The sequence below is a fragment of the Sinocyclocheilus rhinocerous genome, unplaced genomic scaffold, assembly GCF_001515625.1.
Source record: "Sinocyclocheilus rhinocerous isolate Xijiao unplaced genomic scaffold, SAMN03320098_v1.1 scaffold1441, whole genome shotgun sequence".
NCBI classification, from domain to species: domain Eukaryota; kingdom Metazoa; phylum Chordata; class Actinopteri; order Cypriniformes; family Cyprinidae; genus Sinocyclocheilus; species Sinocyclocheilus rhinocerous.
Genome location: NW_015654063.1, coordinates 311,895 through 337,793, shown reverse-complemented (window position 1 = coordinate 337,793; position 25,899 = coordinate 311,895). Strand labels below are relative to the sequence as shown.

At 37.6% G+C, this 25,899-nt stretch overlaps 1 protein-coding gene across 1 annotated transcript in view; it reads left to right on the top strand.

Moving 5' to 3' along the window:
* LOC107716778 (partitioning defective 3 homolog B-like) overlaps nucleotides 1–25,899 on the top strand; it is a 335,521-nt gene that overhangs the window by 169,672 nt on the left and 139,950 nt on the right. The window contains exons 13-14 of the mRNA XM_016523332.1: nucleotides 6,048–6,218; nucleotides 18,734–18,866. Coding sequence (XP_016378818.1) covers nucleotides 6,048–6,218; nucleotides 18,734–18,866 — 304 coding nt within the window. The remainder of the gene's footprint in view (nucleotides 1–6,047; nucleotides 6,219–18,733; nucleotides 18,867–25,899) is intronic.

The window sequence follows — 25,899 nt, the reverse complement described above, 5'->3', positions numbered from 1 at the left end:
TGAGCCTCAAACACCATTGTTTCCTCCTTATGTAAATCTCGTGCATGCAAAAGACCACTGAAAAATAGGCGAATCAGAACATAACACCGACTGTGACGTTACAGTCTGGATCACTAATAGTTACGCCCCCAACATTTGCATATACACGCCCATGTTCTATGCCAGCAGGACCTGATCATCAGAAGTTCTGCAGGTATTGTAAAGAAACAAGCGAGGACAACGAGCTGCACTGTGAAACAGCCAATCAGAGCAGAGCTCAACATTATTATTCATGACCCTTCCAAATAAGGTAAAAACAGACCATTTCATTCTAGGGACAAATCCTAGGGTTGTAAATGGACAAATAAAACCGTTTCTGGAGGTTTTTTGCCCTTAGCTAAGCCACATACCTTCTATGTAGATATCAGAGAACAATTTAAAATATTGTATCAATGCATTCTATGGCACCTTTAAATCAAATGCTCTTGTTTTTAACTTTCTAAAAATGCTCTTATTTTCCATCTTCCTTTGGTTTCTTAAGAAAAATTCAAGCAAGCAAATTCTGCTTTGCCATCACAGGTGACATTAAATTTTAAAATATATTAAAACAAATTAACTATTTTATTTTGTAACAATATTTCACAGTATTACTGTTTTTATTGAATTTTTTATTAAATAAATGCAGTCTTGGTGAGAATAAGTTTGTTTATTTCAAAAACATAAACATGAATGAATGAATGAATGAATGAATGATGAACAGATTCCGAAATTGTGAACAGTAGTCTACTTTTTGTCTTAATTTTGAACACTAATTATGGTTTAGTAAAAAAGAAAAAGAAAATGAAAACTATTTTTAAGTGTAGCTTAAGTGTTCAAATACTTTTTGGGGCCATCGGTGTGTTAGAACGAGCCGTTTTAGGTAGGTGTGACTGACTCTTAACTTTTATAAAGAATATCTCTTTGGATTTGAGACTTTAGTCTTTGCAACTTTACAGATCTTCTTTATGCACCAAGAGCTTGTAACACTCCAAAGAGAAAGGAAAAATTGAAATCGCATCATATGACCCCTTTAAGAGGTCAGAGAACAACTTCAGAAGAAATAGCATCATTCATAAAATGAGAGCAGTACTAAGATGTGTTGATAAGTAAAATATGCTTTTGAAATGTTTTTTCATGACCGAGACGCTCATGAAGATCTATTAGACATCCTCACAGTGTTAAACATAGCTTCAGGGTTGAGTTGAGACTGTAAAAGGTCACGATCCCTGTTAGCTATTCTTGGCATGTGTTTTGGTTCCCTTGACCTCTGACTTCTGTCCCCTCTACCGAATAGGGTTTCATTTGACCTTAACAGACGGGATCAGGATTGTCAGCAGGGGTGCTGAGTGGACCCTTCTTGAGTATTTCTATAGGCTCATCTTTCTGTCTGTACTAACATGTTTTTCTCCAGCTGCACCTGTTCGTTTTCCAATTTCACATTTGGTCACATGGTATTGATGACAGATTGGGTGTTTGTGCCCATTTGGTTAAATAACATTAATCTCGATTATATGGATTTTTGCAGGTGTTCAGATGTTTGGAAATCTGCACTCTGCGTTTTTTTTCCCTTCACCACAGGATGTGACATGATGTCTATACATGAATGACTCAGTGGGCTGCACAGATTTCATGTGAACCAGTCTCAGTAAAATTCTTCCATCTACTGCTTTGCTCAGCCAAGTGAAAATGTGCTTGTCAGACATGTGGATTTGTGTGTGTGCGTCTGCCCAAAGCATTCACATTCATGTGCGCGGGTGTGTGAAGTTTACTTGTGAAGATAAGGGTTTGATTTGCACCTTACTGAAGCATCTCCTAGCTCTGCTTTGTCAGGCCTTTTGCTCGGAAACGCTGCTTTTGGGTTGCGGAGGTTGTGTAGCATGAAAAGAACTTCATAAACCTCTATCATTCTGAAGCTTCAGAGTCAGATCATCCCGTTGAGAGGGGGGTAGAGGGAGCCACGGCAAGGTGATGCACGTGAGTTCTCATACTTGAGTCTCAGTACAGTGGAACTCTGGGTAACACGTTTCTAATTCCCCATCCAGTCCCCAGTGAGAGAGGTCAGAAACGGTAGAGCACTGCCTGTGTTAGCTTCAGCACATTAATGCTAATTAAAAACTCTCCAAGCCCATGCTAATGAGTTGGAAGCGTCCCGAGTCTGTGGGTGGGATGCGTCTTCTCCCCAGAGTCGAAGTGGGAAGGCAAGAAGAGGGTAGGGTGAATGGAAGCGTCTACTTGCAAAGTTATTGTTAGCTTGCACTTACAAAACTGAGGGAAATGCCATGTGGCAAAAGTTATATTATGTACTGACCATGTCCTACAGTTTTTTATCCTCTTGTACTTCCATTGATTTGGCCTTGGGCTCATTTCAGCAGATAAACTGTTTTCAAATCTGGTTAGGTTTTTGTTTCAGATGAGTTAGGCCCCGATCAGACAGAACGCGTTGCTTGCAGTGAGAGGCTTTTTTAAAAATAGTTTTCTATTGGCAGTGAGCGTTTGGCGTGCTTTTTATGCGCCCCAGGCACCTCACGTTTTAGCCGCCTGCTGCGCCTCCCGTTTTTGAAGGAGCGCCTGAAGTTGAAAATAAAAAAGCAACTCTGAGCAGAAAAGCGCCCGACGTCATTCGCGTTTTTTTTTCCATTGTCCAATCGAATGAATGGAGAGGCGGGCCTTCCGTTGTGGTGACGGAAGTTTACCGTTGCTTAGAAAGTCCAGAGACTGCAATGATGGAGGAGGAGTCTGGTGACCCCTGGTCTAGACTGCCTTGTGTGAAGATAGTAAAGCTCTTACGGAAAGAAAAACTTGTCAAAGACTTGCTGGATCATTGCCCCAAATGTACCACCAGCCATTAACGTAAATAATCTCCTGTGAATCAAAGAACAGAAGCTATTTTTTTTTTTTTTTAAATCACCAAAAAAAAAAAAAAGGCAGTGCGCCTTGCGTTTTCAGACCTAAAAAACGCGTTCGGTCTGATCAGGGCCGTAGAAGTCAAAATATAGTTTTTTTTTTTATGTTTCCAAGGGTTAACAGAACCGAAATTTCAGAAACCTCTGCAAGCTTTAGTCAATTGATGACACATTTTCATATTTTTATTTTATTATATTACCTTTTTTTATTGTTTTAAACAGCAGTTTGTGTATGAAAGGTGCTAGACAAATATGTAATAGTAGTAGTCGTAGTAATAATTCTTATTTAAGAGGCAGCATTGTATTGATGTACTGTATACCCAGAATCACCGTAGTCATAGAAGCAGAAACCTCACCCAAGTATTCAGAATAGAGGTTGAGGATTTTGATAAGGATAAGGATTTTTTTTTTAATGGTCAGTTCCTAAATGATTACTTTTTGTACTCCCATTTTCTAAAATGTCAAACTACCATTGATGTTCACTAGACATGCACCATTGAGTAAAATAAGTAAGCAAAATAAACTATGGTTACATTTCCTGAAGGAAACAGTGTAAGGCTGAACATTTGTATGGGCTCTGTATGTTAAGTAATTCAGGCTGAATTAATTGTAGGAGTTTAATACTTAACGTCAGAGGTTTAAAACAAACCCTAAGCAGAATGATTGAGGAGTCAATCAATACAGTACTGCCTCTATTAAATGGTTATGTAAGTGGTAAAAGAATGTGAGACAGATGTACTCATTTGAAAACAGCACTGCAAACTGCAGACGGATTGTGTGATTTCACAGAATCAAGTTCGAAAATTAGATCATGGCTCTAATAAGGATCCCTGATTCTCGGTGTCACGAGGACAGGACATCTTTTCACCCAAAGGCCTCAGTAATGAAAGCACATCTCCTTCATTTATAGAGAGCAAGGGCACAGAGTGCACACTGCCAGGGTTTAGAGAGTCTGTGGGTGTGTGTTATTTCAGTAAACTGTGATTAACCGTGTGGCACTCTTTTACCTCTATAGGGCACAACAGTTAGGAAGTAAAAATCACATTCATTTTCTTTATAGAGAAATTATGATGACACATACTGTAAAGATTTCAAGGCACTTATCTCCAGCTCCGTGGTTTTTAATCAATGATATATCCTGGATATAAAATGTTGTATTGTATGAGTCATTGTTTTTTATTGTACTGTCATTTTATTATTTATTTATGTCATTTGCGATGTTTCATAGGATGAGATAAATGGGAAACCAAAACCAAGAACTTCCAGAACCAAGACCACTAAAAATTTTACATTTTGCTATATAGGAAGTAATAATAAGACTTCATTATGTTTTACTTGATACCCAACATTGTTTTCAGTGTACTTCATCATTTTTAGTTTGTACAGTTCGTTAATGATCAGCATTTTTGTCTATATATCTGAGGCGTTTTGCAAGTTCTTGCGTTAACCCTCATGTGACTCTGAGCTCTCTCTCTCGCCTGGAGACAGAGGAAGCAGATCAGAGGCCTCTGCAGTGAAAACACTAATTAATATTAATTGTAATGAACTTTAGGGCTTTTATATGCCATGTAATATGCATGTCTTATAATGTGCTTATACAGTACCAGAGAGACGGAGCTGCTGGATTGTGGGAAATTTACTCCTTGACAGAATGCCCCTGCAGACTCAACTGAGGATAATACGCCTGTGGAAAGCAGAGAGTTCTCGCAGAATATGAGGAAATACATTAGAGATTAGAGAAAGTAGGACATGGTCAAGGTCTTCTGATAGATAAAGCCCCAAAAACAGATGTACATAGATCTGGTCATGGTCCAGTGTAGTTAAAGAGATAGTTCACCAAAAAATGAAGTTCACCCAAAAATGAAAATTCTGTCATTAATTACTCACCCTCATGTCGTTCCACACCCCTAAGACCTTTGTTCATCTTCAGAACAGAAATTAAGATATTTTTGATCAAATCCGATGGCTCAGAGAGGCCTCCATTGACCGCAACGCCACCCAAACTTTCAAGATCCATAAAGGTACTAAAGACGTCGTTAAAACAGTCGACGTGACTACAGTGGTTCTACAATTATTTTATAAAGAGACGAGAATACTTTTTGTGCGCAAAAACAAAACAAAAATATAATAAAAAAATTATAACTTTATTCAGCAATCTCTTCTCTTCCCTGTCATTATCCTTACGCGGTTAACGCAGTAAGCACAGTGAAGGCTTCAGTGTTCTACGTCCGAACACCGGCTCATTATTGGGCAAAGCTGCACATGTGAGCAGTGCGACGCATGCGTGTGATGCTGATGCAGGAGCCGTCCAATGATGAGCCGGCGTTCTGACGTAGAACCTAGAACTGGACATAAACAACGTATGAGAATGACACAGAAGAGAAGAGGTTGTTGAATAAAGTCGTTATTTTTGTTTTGTTTTTGCGCACAAAAAGTATTCTCGTCGATTCATAAAATTATTGTAGAGCCACTGTAGTCACGTTGACTGTTTTAACGATGTCTTTAGTACCTTTATGGATCTTGAGAGTTTGGGTGGCGTTGCTGTCAATGGAGGCCTCTCTGAGCCATCGGATTTGATCAAAAATATCTTAATTTGTGTTCTGAAGATGAACGAAGGTCTTAGGGGTGTGGAACGACATGAGGGTGAGTAATTAATGACAGAATTTTCATTTTTGGGTGAACTAGCCCTTTAAGTTTAGGTATTGGGTAGGTTAGGGATGTAGAATATGGTCATGCACTATATGTGCTTCATAAGTACAAATAAATAGTCAATATGTTAATAGGCATGCTAATAAGCAACTAGTTAATAGTGAGAATTGGTCCCTATACTAAAATGTTACCCTACATTGGAACCCATTGACTTTCATTGTACTGTCAAAACATTGCAACATTTCTCAAAATATCTTTTTTGGTGTTCCGCAGAAGGAAGAATGTCTTACAGGTTTAGAAAGACATGAGAGTGAGAACATTTTGGGTGAACTATCCTTTGGAGCTCAGGGCTGGTAACTAAAAGATTGCTCATTTGATTCACCAATGTGGAAGTCGCTGAAAGAAATCAAAACTCAAACCATTGGTAATGGTCTTGTGACACTAAATAGATATTCTGATTATGTCTTTTTTGTTTAGGATGGGCGTCTACGTGTCAATGACCAGCTGATTGCTGTTAATGGTGAGACCCTTTTGGGGAAGTCCAACCATGAGGCCATGGAGACCCTGCGGAGATCCATGTCCATGGAGGGGAACCTGAGAGGAATGATCCAGTTGGTTGTACTCCGTGCTCTAGCACCACCTACCCAAGTATGTACTTATCTATAGAAAACATTCATTTTGTCCTAGCACTCTTCATTCCTCTTCCTGCCTAAAACCAGCTTTGATGTTTACTGGTTTTGTATGTTCCTAACTGGTCCATGCTGGTTTAAGTGGTTGATTAGGTGGACTCCCAATTGACCTACCGGTAAGCCCTTCCCCAGAGGTGTAAAGTATTGGAGTAAATGTAATTAGTTACTGTACTTGAGTATCTTTTCGGGTGCTTTGTAGTTGTACTGAGTATCAAAGATATTAGCAACTTTTACTCTTTACTTCACTACATTGGCAGTCGAGTATCAGTTGCACAGGGAGCGGAACTCGGACATCTTTAGGTTTCAGCGCCATAGAGAAACATTGGAAGAGCCGAAGCGCTCATCGGTTTGATGGTGTTTATGCTACAAAAATGGAAAAACAATGTGCCTGGGGTACTTGTAACACTGTTTCCAGGTTTCCTGAGAGGATAGGCAATAAAACTGATTTTATTACATTAAGAATGTAATAACACATCATGTAAGTTACAGTGTAGGTCAAAAACACATAAACGAGGGAGCAACAGTAACTAAGGGGGGCGGGGCTTACCGATAGGTCAATTGGTGGGGGCAAGACTGACCTAGTAGAGCAGGGGTGTCAAACTCAGCTCCTGGAGAGCCACTCTGTCCTGCAGAGTTAAGGTCATTGCACACTGAGTCCAAAAGTTTTGTATGCGTTTTTTCGTATTCGTTATCCTAAAAATTCGTCACACACAGAAACCTTGCACACTGAGTCCGATGCGTATTAATTAATCCGTTGCGAAAAAATTCGCAAAACAGTACTAAATGGAGTCTTCAATCAGTGAGGATGATTTTGTTGTCTTCTCGCTTCTTAAAAAGAGAAAAAGAAAGGAAATATTGGGTCCATCCAATCCTGAGATACAGATAAGGAAGAAGAGTTCCCCCTCCTTATTAAGGAGCAGTGGGATTATCTCAGACTATTCAAAGTTTACTTCAGGATGTCAGTGGCTCAGTTTGATGCTTTGCTAGCGATACTAGAGCCACATATTAAAAAGAAGATCACCAATTTCTGTGATTTCTCAGTGTGCAAGGATCTTTACGGTGCTTTGTGCTGCAAGACGAAGTGGATGAACTTGACAATAGCCATTCTGGATTTTGGCGTTCGCTTGTACGGTGGATCTGAATTGTCAAAACACCTCTCAAAATGCTTGCTACGGATGCGAAAAATGCAGGAAATTGAACCCGATCCGAATTTTTTTATGACGGACGAAAGTTTCGGCGGCAGTGTGCAAATGTGATTGCCACAGCGTGAGGTCGTATTTATTTTTCAACATGTGAAAATTTCAGACACAGTGTGTAATGGCCTTTAAGCTCCAACCCTAATTAAACACATCTGATCCAGGTAATCAAAGTTTTTAGGAGTGCTAGAATCTTCCAGGGAGCTGTGTTGGAGTTGATTTGAGTTAAACTCTGCGGGACAGTGATTGAATTTGACTCTTGGCCAAGCTGGTGGGGATCTGGTTGAACCGGTTAACCATAACACAGTATGAACTTTCAGTCTTTTTTAGCTCACAGGTGTTCAGCATATGGACAGTCATATTTTTTTCCACCAGGATGACTGATATTCTTCTTGACTGTTTACACAGCAGCAGAATGCATTTGTCAGTTTTGATTTAGAGTGGTAAATACACAGTTTTGTTATGAACGAGAGTGACAACTGCATTCTTTAACCAAACAGCCAATTTTTAGAACTTATAACCACATTTTGAGAGTGAATTCAGATAATTTGTAATGTGTAAATGCAACAGCAGTGAATGACTTGTCACATCATGCAGTGTTGCGAATATACACCAGCGACTTAAGACTGGTTTTGTGGTCCAGGGTCACATATTGTATGCTGTGGACATGTATGTGTTATGGTTTTTCATGTGGGGTATTTAAAATCAAGTATTTAAAGCCAAACTGGGTTAATTTTGCCAATTGTGCTCAAGAGTTCAGGCCTCTCATAACAAAAAAGCTTCCCAATATTTTGATACTGTTTTCTAATATAAAATCTTTATGTGCAGTACAGGGTGTGCTGTTCATTCACAAGCTACAGAGACAGTAAAGAGCTGCTTTGTGGCTTACAAATGTTTCTACAATGGATTGTATGTAAATACCCACCTCATCCAGCGCTCTTTTTCTGTCTGTACTATTTTGTTATGAGAAACCACTATTTCGCTATTCCATCACTATTTCGTTGTGAGATACTGGTGCAGACAATTCAGTGCCTGAATCAAACTGAATCACAAACAATTTCATCTTTACATTTTTACATACCCGTTTGACCAATTCAATCAAAAGAGTTATTCATTCACAAATATGACATTTATAGTTGACACACCTGACATGATTGCTAAAAGAATATCAGGGAAAATGATTCTTAGGTTGGCGTATTGGTAATCTCCAATTTCCATCAAGGGTTTATCAGTAATGTTTTCCACAGTCACAGTGATTTTTGCTGTTATATACAGTATGCTATTCATAGAAAAATTGGCTTTCATTTTGGTTATTTATTCATACAAACAGTATTCAAGCTTCTACTGTAAGCTTTTGTATGGACAGGACAATTTGAGAGTCAGACGTGTTAGTAAATATGAATGTCAAACCTAATCACAGACTTTCTGAGAGTCAAGACCTTTTAGTAAATACGAATGTCAAACCTAATCACTGACGTTTTGGTTGAGGTCAGTGCTCTGCCTCTTTGTTCTATGAGTTTTCATGGCCATGTGGTTCATTTATATTTGTGAATTAAGAGTTAAGTGATGGATGTGGTTGTGCTTGTTCATTTTGGATTGATTCCTGTTCTTCTTCCAGTTTTTTTTTACATACCTACTAGCATCAGAAGATTTTGCAGGGCCGCAGATCCACAATAAAGTTGAAATCTCTGTCACTCCAACTCACTGGCACATTGATACTCCCATGCTAATATCACTATAAAGTAGTTCCAGTAATTTGAACAATTGTGGTATGCCAGTCTAGACCAAAATCATGCATGATCCTGTTTTTATGACTTCTACTTGACAAGCGTTTGTCGGTTTAAGACCGGGTGAAGACAGATGCTTGAAATGCCATAAAAGCTGGTCAGAATAGCTGGTAATTGCCATTAGTACTCCACATCCTTTAACTTTCTCCATCATTTCCTCTGTGCTGGTGGAATTCGCCTCCAGTGGGATGTTTTAGCCTTTTCTCCTCCCCTGCACCTGGGTTCGAGAGCAGCCATATGCTCACCCCAGGATTCCCTCTATATCTCACACATGCACACACACGCGCTGACACACTCCACCCCAAGGCCTCCAACTGCTCTAAAGTGGTGTGTAATTAGGCTGCACAATGGAGCAGCCCCTCTGGCCGCATGGATTGATGGATACTGAGGGCTCTTTGTGAGGACTGACAGGCTGGGAGGGGCGGGCAGGGCCAGGCCAGGGTGTTATTGTTCTCATAAAATAAAGATTCATGTTCATTATGCTTTATGGGCTGCGGATGCCCCTGTCATGGTTGCCAATGGGGCGCAAAATGGAGTGAGGGCCGATGGGATGCCATTGACCCTCGTGTGTAGAGGTGGGATGAGATGCTAGTTGGTGGACGGATGACAGGAGAAAAGCATGAATGGATTGGGGACAGATTTTGACTTTGTATGGGACCAGAGAGCTTGTCGCTGGGTTCAGATCAATAGATCATTCAAGCCAGATGCAGGAGATTGAAAGTTTGGTCCTGAGGTTAAACTAATGGTAAAATATTGCTCAGCATGCTTTTAGTACCACAAATAAGAGCTTTATCCTGTAATAAATGGAAGATTAGTTTCTACACCCACAAGGCACTAAGAGAATGTATTCTTGAAGCTTTTATTTCTTTATATTATGCGGTTTGTACTTAATGAATTTCAACCTATTGTAGTGTTCCAATTCTTTCTAGCTCTAATAAATAAAGTCTAAAAAGTTATCTTCAGGCCCGAAGCCAGTTTTAATTCTTTGCAGACTTACTTTTTTTGTAAGCCTGTTCTCCAGAGTCCCAGTGAGCTTCTGGGAATACACATGCTGATGTGTTCTTGCTTGAATCTGCTGTGTGTCCATGTCTCCTGACCTAACTTTGCTAATTATGGGCACTTTCTTAGACATCAAAGACTGACTTCACACACATACTGTGAATCCCTGTCCAGTTTTGGCTAATTCTCTAAAAATCCATGAAAAAGGAGACAAACTGTTGAAGAGGAAGGGAGGAGGAGCAAAGCAAAGGAGATAAAAAACAGATTTTGCCTGGTTTGAACGCTCTTGGAACAGTTTTTTTGGCTTTCTTCTCAAAAAAAAGTACCTAAAAGCTTTTTTGGACTTGGTAGCTTTTTTGGTACCAGGTAGTGTTGGGTGATGTATTGAATATTCACCCTATATTCGAGACGGTTGTGCTGACAATTTAAAAATAAGAGACATGGTGAAAATAGCAATGATTTTAATGGGCTTTTTATTTGGCCATTAAATAGTTTTTGCGATCCCTCATGAGTATTGAGAATGTTAACACAGACATTTTATTAACATCTTTAGTTTAAGCTTCAGTTTCGTTGAGTTGGCAAATGCATTTTCATGTCTCTGAATCTGTTCAGTCTTTCTGCTTGAAAGAAATGATTCAGAATTAGAAACAAATGCATGTTACTGTTTTTTTAAACTATATATTTGTTGGTGTGTATTGAATCTATGTGTTTACATGCATATATTTATTTGTAATATTTATTTAATATGTAATAATATTTATTACTTTTATATATATATATATATATATATATATATATATATATATTTAGAGAGAGAGAGAGAGAGAGACAGAGTTTTGATGCTGTAATATAGAATCTAAAAATATATATATTGAGCCATATCACCCCTCACTGGTACCACGGTATATACTGTTACTGGTAATAATGCTTTTATGGAGATATACATGGCAGTGCCATCTCTCTTCTCTCTGCAGTCTAAACACTATTATAGCAGAGTCTGATCTAATCAATCCTTCTCACCGTTTCCCTCAGACAGCCTTCTAAACAGTGCCGTCATAATCTCATTACAGCGTGGGCATTAATAATGAAAAGTAGCCCGTGGAGAGCCCACATGATCTGTGCCCTGGAGACTGTTTCTTTTTCCTCTTGTGCCAGAGGAGCGCTGGGAGGTTTGCTCTGGTGCTGCATGCAGTCGTACAGACCTGCCAGGCCGCTTTTGTCTTTAACAGCAGGTTGAACTGTACGCTTTGTGATGCTGATTAAGATGTAAGTGGAGTCTGAGGAGATATTTTTGGATGGCACCTCAAGCAGAGAAGTGTAGATGAGGCTAACAGACAGAAAGAGCAGTGTCTGAGGATGGAGGACGCATGGAGAGAGAGGCTGGGGGAAACGGCATACCTTTTATCCTCTGACCGGTGTCTTTTTGTGTCATTCTCAATCTGAAATGCTGAAAACCTTGTTGACCTCTCGTCACAAAAGCCTATAGAGGGACTATAAATACAGACAGAATGTTGTCTAAATTGAGCGGGTTCATAATGGTGATATCGTTGGAATCACTTGATGAAAAACACTCATATCAGTTGATGAAAAACACTAACAGCCAATCAGAATCCACCCAACTTTAAAGAATTCAAATATTTAAAGCCTCAGATTGCAGCGTACTCTTATATGTAATATATAATAATAAAGATAATATTATCGTCCATTTGGAGGCCAGTATAGTTATCGTTATCTTTGCACTTATTGATCTTAGTGTGAACGAGCCTTACGAATGTCCTCCTTTTCATTTTGTAAGTATGAATGTGAATTAAACTGGCCACACCCAATATGAAGTTTAGTATGAATGACAAAGTCAAAAAAATAATTTACTAAACAACATGCAACAAAGGAATTTCATTAGATTTGCTAAAAAACATTAATAAGTTGTGCTTTCCCTAGTGAAAAAATAGTATACTTAAGCACAATTTATTTGTATGTACTTTAGTATAACTAAATGTATTTGTGGCACACTATAAATTGGTATACTTAAAGTCTTAAAGACTTAAATGAATTTTAGTTGTGCCAAAGCAGTGCTCAAGTTCAACTAAAGTTGTAATAAGTATACTTGTTTGTGCTAAAGTGGAACTATTTCAAGTATACTTAAGTACACTTTAAATATCCCTTCTTGTATTTAAGTTTTGAAATGCAGAATTCACTCAGTATAAACTTCAAATGTATTAGTTGACAATTCAATTACACTTTAAGAGTGTTGAACGTACATTAATATTATACTAATAACAAACTGATGTCACACTATCCTTTACTTTTAGTAACTTTAAAACGCATTGCAATGGCATTCCAAGTAAACTTGAAGTGTGCTAATAGCATCGTTATTGTGTGCTTCTAATGCAATTAATTAATCTTTATAAATTATGGGTCAGCTTTACAATTCGTCTTTTACTAACATTCCCAGCATACCAGCCAACTCACTCACCCAGAGAACATCAGTGACAGACATTAGAACAATGAATGTAGGAAACACTGCTGACTGGATTTGAACCCGGGTCGCTGCGAAACAAGCACACTCGCTTTACCAGTTGCACCACCAAAGCAGACATGCACTATGCAAAACTGCGGTTACTTTGTGGTCTTTTTATACTGTTACAAGTACTACTATAAGTAAACAGACGTTTTCCATCAATGACAGCACAAATTATTGTAAATCTAGGGGAGTTGGAAAATGAGCCTATTTTCAAAAATAGTGGAGTGTTCCTTTAAAGACTATGAATTGCTGAGTAGTCTTAATACAGCGCAGTAAGCGCTTCGTGAAAATAAACCTGAAACGGCCTGTATAGTACACAAAAGTGCGTTAAACCTGAAACTGTTCAAGACAAGCCAGTGCACACAAAATAAACATCATCTGCAGAATGTTTTGTTTCCCTTTTACCTGACACGATCTGTCATTAATGCTGCAGGAAGCAATTGCATAAACTGGTATAGCATTAGTTTTATTTTTGTGCACGAACTAAAACACAGACAGTTCCGTTAGTTGGTGGAAGAATGTGAACGTGCAGAGCTGCTTATGTTTCAGTGCATGCAAATGGAGTAAAACCATTTAGAGGTTTGACTAACTCGAAGTACACTGCAGATTTAAATGTGACAGCTGAATTGAAATTATTTTAATACATTTTACATTGTTACTTTTCATGCAGTTAACGTCTCTGAAGTTATTTGACATTTCAATTTTTTGTGTAATTTTAAGGGCTGGTCAGGATCATTTTTAATACTTTGTTTAATAATTCATAATATGTTGACAGGCCAAAGGGCTGCAGTACACATTTCAAAGTACAATGTTGCTGTTGTCTGTACCATAAATGGAGAAAAAGTACTAAACCTTCTGTTCAAGTACGTGAATGTCTTTCACCATTTCAAACTGACTAGCTATACAGTCAAACCAAAATTTATTCAGACACCTTCAACATTTCTCACATTATCACAGTTTATTCGCTATAGTTTAGAATGGTAATAAAATATGACAAGAAATCAGAGTTAAACTGTGTCAGAACAAATTCATCTTGATAATGTCAGATAACTTTGATAGAAAAGTAATGTAATGGACTACAATCAACCAAAATTATTCAGCTGTTAAATTTAAGTACAGTAATTATTTAATACCAACTTAGGTCAACCAATTACCAAGCAATGCTTAATTTTGTTCAGTCTGTGGTGTAAAAAGTTCACATTAGCAATTAAAGAAAAAAACAACTTAAGCAAAACATGGTCAGGTCAAAGTGTCCCAAATTTTTAGCATTTTTACTGGTAGTCCACCTATGAATAATTTTTGGGTATAATATATCACAGTTCACTTTATTTTGCTATCCTCACTTACATAAATGAACTATAGTGTCCTAACCCGCTAGTAAAAAAATATCAAAAATGATATCGTGTCTGAATAATTTTTGGTTTGACTATATGTTGTTTACATATCTTTAGTTTTGTAACTACTTTCTGTATGTATGTAAAGCTGCTTTGCAACCATGCAAAATTGTGAAAAACACCAAATTTGAAGTGTGGTTAAATTATTAAAAAAGGTAAAGGTCATAATTATTAAAAAAAAAAATACTGCTTGATTGTGAATTATTATTATTATTACTCAAAACATTTATTTCTATCTATACTATTTTTATACTCAACAAGTAGAACTCAAATACAGTGTATTGTATTGTACATTTAATCATAACAGGTCAACAGAGGATTAAAATAAATTACTAAAGTATTACTTCAGTATTTAACTAATTACGTTGTTTTATTTGCAAATTGCTCATTTGCGCTGTAGGCAAAAGTTGCGCTTGGAAACTGCCCTTACAGGACCTGTTAGCAGAAACATACTAGATCTTTCAATTCATACCTCTCATTTTCTTTGGTTTGCCCCCCGGCCCCCCCCCCCCAAAAAAAAATTCTCATAAAAAAAAATTAATAAACAAATTACACAGCATCATCTTAAAATAATTTCTTTCTTCTCAGATTTGAAATACATGGTGAGACTTGTGTCTTTAGCTGGAATGAGTTTCTAGACTTTAAAGGTTTCTTCAGAAAAATGTGCCAAATCTGCAACACAGATTTCCAATAGTGTGCACTCTAGTGAGTTCAGATGTTTAGCAAAAGTACATCAAAACTGATTGTTGGTGAATTTCACAGCTCGTGAAAGTTAGGTGAGGAGAAACTGACTTATCAAGCCCTTTTCACTGAACATACTAGGGCCTTTCGCACCGCTTTAGTTCCAGAACTAAATGTACAGTACTAAAGTACTGGGACGATTTTGCGCGAACTATTTCCCAGTACCATTTAAAGGGTTGCATTCGCACCGAGAGTGTGTACTAAGAAGTGACGTAAGCCGGTCGACAGCGTCGTCATTTGTGCGCGGCGTTCAACAACAGAAACAAATAAGAACAACATTAACAACAGGAGGATGGAGGACGCTGTGATCGGAGCTGTGTTTTTGTTGCGTCTCAAAATACCACTCTAAATAGCTGTATGTTAAACATTAAATATGATTTTCACACCACACATTGACAGTTGTTCCAGCTGGGTGTATTCTGGCCTTCACTGAAGAACTGTGGTGTCGTCTAGATGAGGGAGGAAGTAAATAGCCAGGCTACCAGAACCTTTGTGCTCCTGGTTAAACTGCAGTTCAGCAACATTTCCATCCCAGCATCCCTCCATCCACTGCATGAACCTCCTAAAACACTCTACACTACACTTTTTACACTCCCTCGTCCCACCGCCAACATTTCCTGTTAATTTTTATTGATTCAGCTGCGTTTTCAGAATCTCATCCTCTCAAAATTGCAAGCTCTATGTCCTCCTTTTTTACTCTGATAAATATTATAAGGGAAATGGAAAAGTTGGCTGGGGAATCCTCATTGATCCCCTCCTGTAATCTCATTTAGTCCCAGTCACTGTTTCCTCTCCTGGCAGCCTGCGTTCTGTTCCCCACAGGCCACCCCTCCATAGGCCTGCTCTTACTGCCATTAACATTAAAAGGACCACATTATACACTTCTGTAGCGTTTTGTTTTTCCCCAAAGTCCACTTCAAGTCAAGCCTTCTTGCACCAAAACCACTCCCAATTTAGTTATACACCACTGTTTTCCACTATCTATTAGGCTTGCCGCGATAGACGGTGCTGACGGTGATACCGGTCGTTTTGCTAATAAACTTTCTACGTTTCTTATTTATTTGGTTATATATTATGCATGTTTACTTATTTCCAGTTTTGTATACCTATTTAAACTTTATGTAAGTTATTTGTTATTTTATATTAGGCATAGCTTGCCCTATAGCATGGTGTATTTTTATTTGTTTTGTTAATAAAAGTTCTATGTTTTATATATACGCTAAAGTGAGTGTGACGTTGTATTTTGTTGTTGCATTCAAGCAATTGACGCCAAACTGCCGCTAATTCGAAAGTGAAAGTAAAATGTGTACGGCGCTTTTAAGCTATTTAAAAGCGAAGGAAAGCAAGGAAAAAGAGGGAAATTCAAACAAACTAAAAACGAACAATTGCTTTACTCCGAATTGCCGCTATTTGAAAGTGAAAGTAAAATGTGCACGCAGCTTTTACAAGCTATTTAAAAGCAGAGGAAAGCAGGAAAAGAGGGAACGCCCCCGCCCCCACGGTGATACCGGTATTATCGGTGTTGTCACACGTCGATTAACCGGTGGGAAAATTTCCTCACCGTCACAACCCTACTATCTATCTCTGCCTTTAAATTAAACAGAGTGTTTCTGCTACTGTACCTTTTAAGACTTAAAAACACTTAAGGACTTTTGTACAGATATTCGCCTTGATTTACTCTGTACGCTGGATGAGTCTATGCTAATTGTTGAAATTGACAGATTTCACAGAAAATCGCAGTGTATGATGGCCAATTTTTTTAACCTCACAGACTGAGTTGGAGGACATCAAACATGCTTGATATTTTTTGACGTTTTTAGAACAAATTTTCTCTGTTCAAAATCGCAAACTGTCTAGTACATACTACATTTGGTTTGAAACCTACAACCGGCAAAAAAGTACAAAAAGTTCTATATATTTTCAATGTCCTACATTAAATTACATCACATTACATTTAGTAATTTAGCAGACACTTTTATCCAAAGCGACTTACAAATGAGGACAATGGAAGCAATCAAAATCAACAAAAGAGCCATGATATGCAAGTGCTATAACAAGTCTCATTTAGCTTAACGCCGTACACGTAGCAAGGATTTTTATTTTAAATTATATAATAAATAAAAAGAAAACAGATAGAATAAAAAAAGAATAGAGTAAGCTAGTGTTAGAGGCCTTTTTTGCTTTTGTTAATTGTATAATAAATAAAAAGATAAATAGATAGAACACAAAAAGATTAGAGAAGCTAGTGGGCTAACAAGAAGTTAGTAATTGAATAGAGTGCAAGTCTAAAAGGGGTAAGTTTTTTTTTCTAAGAATAGAATTAGAGTAGAGAGTGCTAGAGTTAGAGGGTCAAATAAAGATGGAAGAGATGTGTTTTTAGCCGATTCTTGAAGATGGCTAATACCAGCCTAAAAGTAAAGATGGAAGAGATGTGTTTTTAGCCGATTCTTGAAGATGGCTAAGGATTCAGCTGCTTGGATTGAGTTGGGCAGGTCATTCCACCAGGAGGGAACAGTTAATGTAAAAGTCTGTGAAAGTGATTGTGTGCCTCTTTGGGATGGCACAATGAAGCGACGTTCACTTGCAAGAATGCAAGCTTCTAGAGGGCACATAAGTCTGAAGTAATGAATTTAGGTAAAGGGGTGCAGAGCCAGTGGTGGTTTTGTACATCCGCCATGTTTTCACTGTCACATGACCTACCAGTGTCAGTTGTGTCGCTTTACTGCCGTTCACAAATTCATGGGATAGAAGTCTCCATCAAATGTGCACTTGAGAATATCTGCACTGAAGTAGTATGACATCCGGCTACTTTCCGCCTACTGTTTGTCGAATACTATGAATTTGGACGCACTATTCTTTGCTGTGCTGTTTTTTTACATACTATTTAATATTTGGACGAAGCAATTCTTTTAATTTGTCATGCATCTCGTAACAGCACATGAGTTTGTGTTCGGTGCTACTTGAAAGTCAGGTAGTGGTTGATACTCAGTCATTTAGTGTATGATGCCCGGTTATTCTCTAACCATTTATAATGTCAATACGTGTATGATGCCTAGTATTTTAAAATCTGTTCTGATTTTTTTTGTGTATTCCAGCCTTTAGTCTGCTACATATTGGCCGGTCACGTCAGGCAAATATTAACATTAAAACATGAATGTTTAAACATAACAATGCTGAACAGGTGCCCCCTATTCCAGTGGAGACACGACTTCTTGGCCCGCTCCATAATTACTGTTTTCAGACCTTCAGACACTCAGGGGCTCAAAAAATAACACATACACACACACACATATACCTTGATTTACAATATTTTATGCGAGCGGTTTGCTTTCCTAATGATCCAGAGTTAACCGAATGCCGGCAGCATGTGCAGTATCCGAACAGGCCATTAGAAGACCCATCTGATGCGCTGCACCCTGAATCTCTCCAGCATTTGAAACCTGCCAATCGAATTAACATATTTCATAGTGGCGCTTCAGGCCTGGGGGCAAGATAATGAAATGAATTTCCATTCTGTCTTTCTCTCTGGGGAAAATCTGTAACATCTGTGTGAGTGGCTTAAATCCTTCATGCCACTGACATCTAGACTAATCAGATGAATTAAGAGCACTTCCAGGAGCAGATTCTTGCGCTGTTTTCATCTCTCGTTCTCTTCCTTCCTCCAAAACCCGAGTCTCAATGTGGTATTTGTTTTGTGATGAATGCTGAAGCCGGCGTAACGATCCGCCTGCTATTTGAAAGTCTTTACCTATCCCGGCACTCTGATTTGCCTCTTCTGTTTCCATAATTCAACAGAATCGATACAGTGACACGACTTCTCTCATTTTCTCTCGCAGGAGTTCCAGGAAGCACGGCGAATTCTCAATCGATCCTTTGATAGCTGCGTGGGGCAGGCGGGGCACCTCGGCCAATCAGATGGCAGCACTCAGCCCCCCATGGTGATGAACAGCATCTACGAGCGATGTGCGGGTGAGTGATGGGCTCGCTGTGTCTTTATCTCACAGTCGGTCCGTGCCGCAATGAGACGTTCAAGGAGAAGGCCACACAGATATCTAGTGCTAATATATTTCTGTCGTCTGCGGCGCATTTGCTTGCAGATTGCCTTTTCATCAGCTAGACTGATAAAGTTTGACTCTTCATTTTGACTTAAAGGCAGTAGAAACAAAACAAATAGTACATTTGACGTCTAAACACAAAATTACTTTTGTAGAATGAAAAACAAACCATATAATGTATGAGTAGACAAAGGTTTTTTCAAATGGATGTTGTTTTTATAACTTTATCCATCAAAAAATCCAGAAAAAAGGTTTTGACAGAAATATTAAGCAACTATTTTTTTTTAACATTGATAATAATAAGAAATATTACTTGAGCAGCAAATCAGCATATTAAAAGTCTCATGTGACATTGAAGACTGGCTGCTGAAAATTCAGCATTGCCATCACAGTAATAAATGTAATTTTAATTTTAAAATAAATAGAAAACATTTATTTGAAATTGTAACTATTTTTACCTTTTTTTTACTATACATTTTTTCTTTAATCAAATGAATGGAGTCTTTCTGAGAGAATGATCTAATGCTCAGCAGGACTCCATTTATTTGATCAAAGAAAAAAGTACAGTAGAAAAGTAAAAATTATTAGTTTCACTATTTTACATTTGTATTAAATGTAATAATTCAAGGAGTAATTAGTTAATAAGACTGTTAAATGTAATCTTTAGCAAATCTTAAGTATATCTATTTTTCATACTGTACATTATAATATTATGAGGCTTAATTGTTTTTAAATCTGTTCAGACAGAATAATATAGAATTGTAATATCATTGTTCATTCATCGGTTATCAAACAACATAAAAACAATTATCAGCTTACCAGTGTCCTATCAGTGCTTCCCTAATATTATTGATAGAATTTAATATCAGTTTTATTCCGCATGGATTTGTCTGCCTTATGGAGACAGGTATACTATATTGAGACATTTTAAACACTGCTAACTGGGTTTTGTAACAGTTTTCTGTTCACGTGCCATACTGGAAATCTGTTTGTACATGAATGTCTGTCACTATCGATGCAGTGTGCTTGTCATACATATGCTATCTTTCTTTGTCTCTCTTTTTCTCTTTTCATGCCTAGAAAGACTCTTTTATCACATCTGTATTAGAAACTGGAAGTTTAACTCGTCTGAGAATTGGAGCACATTAGCAATTCTTTTCATGTGAAATGCCTGTGTGCATAGCCTGTCGTGTGGACCATCCTTTTAACCGAACATGAAAGAGTAACACTCCTCCTCCAGGATTTCAACACAACCAGAGACAGACAGATCGAGAGAGGGGTTTAAAATGGAGCTGCCTGCTTCACGCGTCTGAAGCTTTTCCCGTTTCGCACACACTGTACTCATTGGGATTCCCAGAGTGCACAATGCTAAGAAATAATACAAATAGTCCGAAAACAGCCACATCAGCTTCATATCTCCCTTTCCTGACACCTCACGCTTCTCCCTGTTGTTTATTTCCTTGATAGACCGATGCTCTCACGCTCATAAATATATGCAGTTAAAAAATATTCCTTCTTTTCTCTCTCTGACTGCTGGAAATGGTTCTAGGTACGGTTGTCTCATAAGCAAAGAAAGTATGACAGCAAAGAAGGCAGAAAAAAGGAAGCCAAGCCCTCCCCTCGTGTTGTGATTGTGTGTTTGTGTTGGTTTCTCTCGCCCTGACCTTGAAATCATTAAGTTGATGTGCGCTTTATCTAGGCCATGTTTCCAAAGGCGCAACAGTAATGCGGTCCGCTCGTAACGTAGCGTAGCAAACAATTTAAAATGCATAATGCCCTCATTAAGAGAGTGCTGAATTTTTTAGCGTGGCATAGCCATTTGGGCTGAGGGTAGTAATTTACTGGTAGTTGTTTGAGCTGTAAATGAAAGCTAATGATTTCGTACATATGTATGTGTATTGTGTTTGCTTTTGAAGTGGTGCTCCTCGGGAGAATCGCTCTAATTATAACCCTGTATAACAGTGGGCTGGGAGCTGAGGAGAGAGCGGAAGTGTGGGATGGTATGAATATTACTGTTTCTGAACTCTGTCCATCTCTGGTGTGGGACGGGTTTTTCTCTACCCTCTAACGCCTTCATGAGAAGATGAACTTTGAGTTCTGTGGAGTTTAAATTATTAAAGAAGAGTATTTTTGTTTATTTGCTTCGTTTCAGACCTTTTTTGCTATCATTTACAAAAAAGCACTGTGGTACCATGATACAGGGTCAAATTCGATGATGTATCAAACGATAATACTATGGTTCTTTACATATACCATGGTACTGAATGATTGCTGTATTCATATATCATAGTATTTACATCGTTTGACAGCACTAATAATATTACAAGGTACTTAAAAAAAATGGTATTCCATAGTGCATGTACAAAAACATGGTATTATTGTGGTACATGTCCGAGACTGCAATGATACTTAAGTTATTTTTATTGAGAGGAAAGCAGAAAGAAAATGAGAGATAGGAAAATGATGTGTTGCGTGTTGAATGCATGGGCAGCTAAATTCGTTAGCGCATATGTGCTAACCACAAGGCCACAGCTATTATAAACACTCAAAGAAAAGCTGGAAAGGTTCACTTATCTCTAGTTCCCAGCATGCTTTCTGTTGAAACTAGCTATTTGTGGTGACATCTGTCAAAGTCTTGAAGAGCATCTCACTCGACACCCATCTTGACTATGTTCCTCAGTGGTTATTTCTAGTCATGCTGTTCCAGCTCCTATCTGTTTGAATTAGAAAAGACTGTAAGATTGAAATATCTAAAACAGTCAGCATTATTTTTTGGTAACATCCTGATAGATGTAAATTGCAGAGGTGTTTGTTTGATGTGTGTGTTTTCATCAAGAAGACAATACAATACATCTGCAATACATCTCTAAGATGTTTCCTGTCAGATGTTAAATATACATTTAAAAAATGTTTTAAAAAATGTTTTTGATTTAGAATGCCTTTTTTACGTTTATCAAATGTTTGTTCACATCAGATTGTTTCCAGAGGTATCTCAAATCATGCTAAAAACAGTATTTTTCATTAGTATTAGTTCCAGCTAATGCGCATGTGTGTTGTAGAGTAATTCAGACTAAAGTAATTACAGTAATTTGATGACTTTGCCAAGGCGATTGGGCTTTTAACTCAAAGATGGTACTTCAGTTCCCACAGCTGCCATACTGAGAGTGTTGCAATTTCTCCCATTCATTTTTCTACAATATATACTGTTTTTTGTGTGTGTGTGTGTAACACAATATTTTCATTACAGGAAATGCCTCATGTTCTCATAGCAGTACTCTTGCAGCCAAGCCTCCCCTGTTCCGCTCACTGTCATTATGAATATTGTACACAGATGTGAAATATTATATCTGTCCAGTGTCTGTGATAATAGATTCATACCCAGCCCTCTTGCAGAGAAACATGGCTTTTATTTCAGTTAATGTTTTACATAAGGAGGTGTTTTGCTAGTGCAGGCGAGAGGTCTGGTAGCACACACCGTTTGGGATTAATAACCCTGTTTTAGCTGGAAGAGCCATTGATCCATCATCTTCTGAAGGAACAGCTTATTTCATTTCGACTACGCCACACTTTAGCACATAAATAATTGTGAGTGTGTGCGGCTGCGAATGTGTGTACGTGCGTTTGTATGCAACACACATCCATTTTTTCATTCACTCCGACATCAGTTCATCTCTCAAGTGTGTGTGTGTGTGTTCACGTGTGTGTGCGAGCGTGCATGTATGCGTCTGTGCGCTTGATGTATTATGGCAGTTGTGCAGCACACAAACAGATGAGATATATAATACTAATAAGCAGTCATCCCAGTGCAGTCTGATGAGTAATGATGAAGTTCTGCTGGGTGGGGCGCACTGATCTATGTGATTGTCAGGCCCGATATCCAGCTCCACTCCGCCAAAACACAGACACTCCATCAAGAAGACAGAGAACAACGTGCTATCCATATCCCAGCAACCCACAGGAAGAAGTTAAAAATCTTATGGTTTTGTATTTTATTGAACTTTTTTTCTCTCTAAAGTTCACCGAATTCAAGCTATGCTATGTCAAGTTCACGTGACAACATTCAGAGCAAACAAGTGTGTCTGTGCAATAAACTATCTATAGGCTATGTATTCATATGGTTGCTGATGAACATGATGCAGGACGAGGGCTGAATTTGTGATGTAGCCTATAAAATGCAGTTATGTGCTCCTAAAATTGAAGATATGAGGGCAAAAATGCCACTGTATGTTTTTTTTTTATTGTCATATATTTCTATCATATGATGTACAGTAGACTAGTAATTTCACACAAGCTAGAGTGCTCTTTGCCCTAATATGTGCATGACTGCAAATGTGATACTGATTTTATACAATAGTTTAATAAACAAGAAATGTATATTGTGTTACATTTTAGACACAATATTGTCAATATAGTCTGTTCTGATAAATTTTACAAATGAAAATAGTTCCAAAAAAAGCCACAGCAGAACTGTTGTGCGTCTTCGAGCGAGGCGCAGCGGTATTTCGTGTGAATACCAATAATTTATTGGCCCATTCATAAAGAAAATCACATTTAAATGAATCAGTTGAATGACTGACTGAATGACTCACTCATTAAAGTGCCCCTATTATGGGTAATGAAAAAGATTCATATTTGGTTTTGGGAGTCCCCAACAACAGGTTGGCATGCATGCAAGGTCAAAAAACACTTTTATTGTCTTATAATATGCATTTATTTTTACCTTATTTGCTCAACGACTCCCAAACGATTCGTTTAACGATTCATTTTTCCAAACCCCTCCTTTGCGTGACGCTAATCTGCGGTGATTGGTCCGATTGGTCTCATTTTAATGTCATCTTGCCTGTAATCCCTGATAAAGCAGCGTTTGTGAGCTCAGTGCTGCTTTGTGTACAGCGTTACCGGGGAAACCGCTATTTTTACAGCTGCAAAAGCACCACTTAGTGGCAAAGAATGAATTTGCATTTTCATTCAGGCCAACGCGAAAAGACCAACAAGTGGGCGTGCAATATGGTAATGTTTCATGTTGACGTCAACATGAAACGGTTTGGGATTCGTTTTAAAAACGACTCAGATTCAGTTTCGTTTGACACCAAACGATTCAGAGTCGACTCTTTCTTTTAAGAGACGATAACTTTATACACGGTGCACTTTCAGATTTAAAACTTTGCAAGATGTTTTCATTCACTTAGAGCTGTGTTACACACTGCATGAAAGGTCATTTTCAAAAATCCATAATAGGGGCACTTTAAGACAGTGACTTGCTGTCGTCTTTGGGCAGTTTTAGTTTCAGTTTTAGAGTATAATTTAATAAAAAAAAACGTCATTTCAATGTTCAATTACAAAAACATTAATAACCATGTGTTATCATTCTTTTTGCAATGTTGAATCAAAACATTTCTCTCTAAAGGCATGTTTTTTGTAATATATTCCATGATTTTCTCATTTAACACAATAACGACTTTCTATTTGGGGGGGTTGGTGGGGTGATTTCTCTGCCAAAATTAATTAGTCATTAATTAAATTAATTATATGCATTTCACATTTACTTGACAGCGAATATATATTGTAACAGCGTTTTGTGTGTGTGTTTGCTATTTTTAAATGTATATTTTTCATTTTAGATTTATAATACATTTTTTATAACGTTAATTTATGGTGTTTGTTCATTAATTTTATTCTCATTTTTTTCCACAGCCAACAACTACTGTAGCAGCTGTCATAAGCAGTTGATTCTGCTAAAGGAAATGGTTTAGGAAATGATTACAAGGGTTCAGTCTATATCTGGAACTGTTCATACTGTAGATTGTTTATAAAATGCATTCGCTAAGTGTCTGGGAATCTGAGGCATTTGTTTTCAATTGTGCATTGTTGGCCTTTAGACAAAGACCTCCAGCCTTTGTTTTGGTTCTGCACTATTTGGCCTAACAGACATTAATGAAGTCTTTGTCATGTTGGGCTCCAGACACAGTTGTTGAAAACATCAACTAAATAATAAAGGAGAATTCTGGATAAATGCTCATAAACTGCCCTTGAGTTATATACACACACTTAGAAACAGCTCATTGTGTCTTTGTTTCTGCAGCAGGTGGTTTAAAGCTTCTGTGTTGACTAGCGAGAGCCAGGCAACAGTAGTGTGTAGTCTCTTTAGGCAAATGAGACATGAACCGAGTACACAGTCACTGCATCATCCTGCTAACTGCGCTTCCTGTCTTTAGTCTCCTCAATACACATTCTGTTGGGCTGTTGGTTTCATCCTTTTTAACCTGCTAAGACAGTATACTGTATATATCACACAAACACATATATATATATATATATATATATATATATATTTCAGTTTAATACAGTATGCTTTATTGACATTAAATAAATTTACCTACTGTACATACTGAGCTGCACTTTTTTATTTACACTACTGTTCAAAATTAATTAATTAATTAAAGTATTAAATTCATATTTTTATTCAGTAAGGACGCATTAAATTGTGACATTAATAATGTGATGAAAGTTTTCTGTTCATCAAAGAATCTTGAAAAAAAGTCACTGTTTCCACAAAAGCATTAAGTAGACAAATGTCTTCTTGTTTCTTGAGATGCAAATGATTTCTGAAGGATCATGTGGCACTGAAGACTGAAGTAATGGCTGCTGAAATTTCAGCTTTGCATCGCAGGAATAAATTGCATTTTAAAATATATTAAATGGTATGAACAGTAATGTATACATATAAAACAAAGAAGTCATTTTTTTGTGGTCTACACTGTTGTTCTACACTGTTGTATCTCAGAGAAATAACAAACTAGTAAATAATAAATTGAGTTACATTAAACATTACTAATTAAGAATATAGCAGACTAATTATGCCAATAATAGTGTTAATAACATATGTTTAGTTATAGAGACAAAGTCTGTCAGACGCACACACATGCACACTCTTACAAGCTTAACCA